Source organism: Lipotes vexillifer, unplaced genomic scaffold, assembly GCF_000442215.2.
Source record: "Lipotes vexillifer unplaced genomic scaffold, Lipotes_vexillifer_v1.1 scaffold132, whole genome shotgun sequence".
NCBI lineage: Eukaryota > Metazoa > Chordata > Mammalia > Artiodactyla > Lipotidae > Lipotes > Lipotes vexillifer.
Window position 1 is genome coordinate 817,328 of NW_006782535.1, and position 5,248 is coordinate 822,575.

Below are 5,248 nucleotides of genomic sequence, written 5' to 3' on the forward strand. Positions count from 1 at the left end.
GATAAATAATTCACAGTAAATATTAATCTATGCTTTCCCATGTTTTCATATTGCAATTTTGAAAGAATACTAGGAACTACTGGGAGAAAATGGGTAGCCTGCCCAAAGTGACTTTTCATAGTCTTGGTGAAGGTTGTCATAGCTTCTGTGACAAACTGTAGCAAGTTGAGTTTTACTAGTCTAAGAATCTGATCATGTCAACTCTTAAAGAAAGTCAGCTTTAAAACTTCAACAGACTAGACCCAGTTTGGACATCAAGTTGACCGGTGTCTGATTTTTTTAAATCTCTGCCCATTTACAAAGATTTTTCAAACGGATACCAGAGGGGACCAGAAAGGTGAACTGGAGCTTTAGAACAACCTCACAGCACATCCCCCCTGGGGCTTCTTGCTGTCAGAAATGGACAGAGGTTTTAGATGAGGCGTCATCTGCCCAAGTGCAGTAAACCAAAGGCACGAAATTCATGTGTGTTTTTAAAAGACTTAGTCTAAAAATATTGTGTACACTTTCATTAGTATGCCAATTTTCATGCAAAATACAGTTTTTGAGAGTAATTTTGAACAGTATCTTCCAGATACTGAAAATTTCCATTTGGACTAGTGTGTGAAGACCACAGTTCAGATTAATTTTGTCTTTAGCAGCCCCTCACTTGGGGTTGGTAGGAGTAGCCAGCCGTGAGTGCAGTGTGGCCATATCACACCCGCAGTGAATACCTCGGGATTGAAGAGTGAAGGCTTGACTGTTTAAAAAGTACTGTAACAGAAGAAAAGACCAAATTCAAATGTGAAATTATCATAGAACCTGTAAAATCCTAAATCACATTCATGTGCCCAGCTCCCATTGGATTTTAGGAAAATCATGGAGGGTTGCTTAGGTTGAATATCTGCTTAAACTTGTAACACTAAATAGAGCTGAAGGCCTAATAAACTGATGATACATTTTAACCAGGATAACTGTTTCAACTCTTAAAACGTTAAAATTGAAACATGCTTAACAAATAGGAGAGCATATATTTAAAAATGCATTTAAAGACCTGAGCCTCTTTTGTTAAAGTGTTTTAAGAGCTAATACCGCTTAATTATTCTTTATGCTGCTCTTCACCTAGAAACCCACGTGATTTTCAGCCTCTGTGTAATATGTTTGAAAACCCTTTCTGCTTATTAAGAAGTGACTTGAGGAATTCAGACCTGTAAAGACAGTTTCCGCCTCATTCATATTAATAAGCACGTTGCCTAATTCAGTCTCGTAAGACACTTAGAACTTTTAACAGAAAACACTCAGATGGAGTAGGAATGATTATTTCTTCTGCTTGCTCTCTCAAGGTCTTTTATTTTACATTCTTCTAAAGTTTACCTTTAGATATTCTCTTGATATTTAACATTTTGTGATTTAACAGATTTGGCAACTTCTAAAAAGTTATTTTTTGTTCGAATTGAATAGTGCAGAAAATTACCAGAGAGACATTTTTCAGGAACCCATAGGCATCTGTTATTTAGAGTAGAGGACTAGTCAGAAAGAGAAAGACAAATACCATGTGATATCACTTACATGTGGAATCTAAAATATGACACAAATGAACTTTTACGAAACAGGAACAGACTCACAGACATAGAGATGAGACTTGCGGTTGCCAAGGGCGAGGGGGAACAGGGGAGAGAAGGATTGTGAGCTTGGGGTTAGCAGTTGAAACTGTTGTGTATAGAATGGATAAACGACAAGGTCCTACTGTAGAGCACAGGGAACTATCTTCAACATCCTGTGATGAAACGTAATGGAAAAGAATATAAAAAAGAATGTGTGTGTGTGTGTGTGTGTGTGTACATATATATGTATAACTGAATCACTTTGCTGTACAGCAGAAATTAACATTGTAAATCAACATACTTCTATAAAATAAAATTTTTTTAAAAAGAGTAGAGGACTAGTTACCAGTATCATCTATTGGTTAAATGTTACTCAGTTGGTCCAGCCCATTGTTTGTTTTCGTATGGCCCATAAACTAAGAATGATTTTTATGTTTTTAAAGGGTTGAACAAAAATCAAAAGGATAATATTTCATGACATGTTAAAATATATGAAATTCAAATTTCAGTGCCAGTAACTAAAGGTTTATTAGAACATAGCCAATGCTGTGTTCACACATCATCTAAGGCTGCTTTCAGGCTACAGCGAGAGAATGGAGACTGTGGCCTGTAGAGCTTAAAGTTTTTGCTGTCCAGCCCTTTACAGAAAAAGTGCCTGCCCCGGATTGGTGATCCCAGTCATTCCTTTCCACCCAGTTTTTGTGCACCATACGATTGCAGAGCCACTTGCAAGGTTTTAAATATGAGCAGAGCAGAATTAGCATGTTAAACTACGGGTAAAGAAAGGAGGAATGAATGTGCGTACGTAGGAAAGGAGATGGGAAGGAAAACATTTGGAGGTAGGAGAGGGAAGTGGGCGGTTCTGCTGTCCTGTACCAGGGTCAGGTATTAACGGACCTTTTTGCTTTAGAGGAACGTAAACACTATTAAACTGAATGTTACATTCAGTCCTTAGTAACTGAGAAATAATATAGTTGAAAACTTCTGTAGTTTCACCAGAAGTGGAGAAGGGATACTGTATGTTCCTGTTTCTAATACTACTACTGTAGGGATAGTGCCAAAATTATAATCTCCCAGTTAATTTTTCCAGTTACCTTACATCCCAGATTCTGATATCTGTCCATACATTTTCTGGAATGTTTTGAACTCCCCTTTGGATCACTCTTTGGATCCCTCAGAGTTATATGAGGAACCAGTTGAATTTCAGTTCGGCTTGTGATTGTTCTTACTTGCTTGGTCCACACATGAGGAGTACATAGCATGAGTTGACTCTAGTGACTGTTCTTTCGAGTTTTGAAGATAATACTTCACACCACCTGGAAATCTGATTGGCTTCGTCCAAGCCGAGTGATGTGCAAGTGTTGGGACCACTCGTGGTAGTGGGAGATGGGCAGGAGACGCTGCCTGTGTTCTCAGGTGCAGGCAGGCGCTCCCACTCAGACATGTACAGTCTCCGTGGTCTCCGGATATTGGCGCGCACTTGCTCTTTCTCTTTAAGGCTGTATTTCCTTGGAAGAACAGTAAACTTGCTATTCTAACTCAGATTCAGTCTACTGTTCAGTTTCTGAATTAAGAGTAAAGGAATTGAGTGTAGTTTGGATGTTCTTGTTTTCAGTGACTTAGAAAAGTTGGCATGCTCCCTGAGCATCTCAGCTTTCTTCAGTGAACTGGCATTTAGGGTGGTAAATGCCATTTAAAAAATCTGTGTGCTGTTCTTTATTTTATCATCCACTGAGGAGTAATCTTTACTGTCAGCGTTATTTGTCCTGACTTTAAGCAGCAGCTTCTCATTTCTGTACTCTTTAATTTTTGGAGAGCAGGCTCATATTTATCTATAGAAATGATCATTTTTTAAACTTTGCTTACATTCTGGGTCTTTGTCTTTTCAAATTGTGTAGAGTTAATTTTTTTTTTTAAATTTTATTGCGGCTACTTATTCTGTTCACATTCTTGATAGAGTAGACCTTTTTGGACCATTCACTCATGATATCGTCTGAAAATGAAATATACCATTTAAAAAAATTACCCAGTTTTACACTTGCTTGAATGTTAAATTTCTATAATATGTTGATATTAAAAATCAAGTATGTGATCATTTTCTATACACATAACTAATGTAACTCACTCTACCCAAACTTTGATATTTTCTCTCTATTTAATTCATATATCAAAATATTGTGAAATTTTAGAATAATGTTTATCAGAAATCATAGCCATGAAATCAAATAAAAATGTCAGTTTTAGTTCCCAGTAGCCCTGCACACAGCTGCCTTATATTTTTAAGAAAATATTGTTGGTTTTGGGGATTTTCAAGTCTTGTCTCTTTTATATTTGGTAAGATTGAGTTTGGGCTTTTGCCTTTCTTCAAAATGTATGATACATTTCTTTATCTCATGCTTTTAAAAGTGGAAACATATTTAGTGATTGTCCAAAAGTATATAGATTTTTCATTTCTGAGTTTGGAACCTTCTGCGTATGATGGCTGGAAATAGGAATACAGGGCTTATTGTTATGTTTAAAATGGAAAATCCTTGTTTGTCCCTGATTCTGTAGTTTTCTCCCTGAAATGGCTTTTTTTTCATTCACGTTAATCTAGGGAAAAAGCATCCAGGGTTGTGCCCTGTTCTTTCGGGAACAAGACGAGGCCTGTGTTTGGTCACAGCTGCACTGTCTGTGGCAGAGCTCGCTGGGAGGTGTGGTACTGCCTCGGCCCTTCAGTGCTTCTCCAGTTTCAGTGGGTCAGCGTGCAGCTAACAACCTGTCTTGCTTTTTTACAGATTTATTTCACAGAGCAGTGTATTTTCTTGTCTTCCAGGGGAACTTCAACGTGGAGTTGCTTTTGTTCCCTCAGTTTTTATTGTTTCCTAATTAAGATTTACAATTTCAACTGGTTCTTTCGTATTCATCTTATTTAGAGCTTTCATTTATATTCTGCCACCACTTCCGATTTAGTCTGACTCTTAGCTAATGCAGAGGACATCGGACCTTTACTTGTTAATGTTATTAGCCACGTAGGATGATGTTGATTCTTTTTGATGGTAGGACTCAGCCTAGGGGGATGAGTTCCTAGGACAGTATTAGAAGGAAACACCCACTCAAATGCTCTGAACTTCTGCAAGTTTTCCTAAGGCCAAAAAACAAAACACAAAAAACTCAGCTTTTCAGATCTCCAGTCTGATGATAAATTAGTCTCAGGACATCCTTCTAAACTTCCACTTATAGTGTCACATGTTAGCACAAATTCTGGCTTGTCGTTAAGCCAGTTGCCTTTGTTGTTAGGAAGCCAACTGTTATAAATGCCATGGACAATTCAGTACATGTTTGTTTGTTATGATTTTACTCGAGCTAAAGGAATGGATGATTAAAATTAAGTGCAGATGATATAGAATTCAGTTTCAGGTTAAGTCTGAAGTTAGCATAAATTTATATTCTTCAGACTAACATAAAAAATGATTTTGAGAAGTTAAATAGGAAGATGCCTTTTTTTTAAAGTTTCGTGTATTGATTTTTAAATGACTATCTCCCAAATCTTGCTTAGTAATCAAATGTGCATAAGAGAGAAGTTAGTTACAGAGCTAGGATGAGTAACTCCTTCTTTAATTCAGACTTGCTGTAAATCTGTATGCTCTTTCATATCACCTGCAGATAGTTAGTCAGTTCAGCAG

At 37.2% G+C, this 5,248-nt stretch overlaps 1 protein-coding gene across 2 annotated transcripts in view; it reads left to right on the plus strand.

Annotated features, from left to right (window-relative positions):
* Positions 1–5,248, plus strand: part of ANKRD10 (ankyrin repeat domain 10) — a 32,240-nt gene that overhangs the window by 14,006 nt on the left and 12,986 nt on the right. The window contains exon 4 of one of the 2 annotated variants that reach the window (XM_007455317.1): positions 4,361–4,437. The exons of the other annotated variant lie outside the window; for it this stretch is intronic. Coding sequence (XP_007455379.1) covers positions 4,361–4,437 — 77 coding nt within the window. The remainder of the gene's footprint in view (positions 1–4,360; positions 4,438–5,248) is intronic. 2 annotated transcript variants of the gene reach the window in all.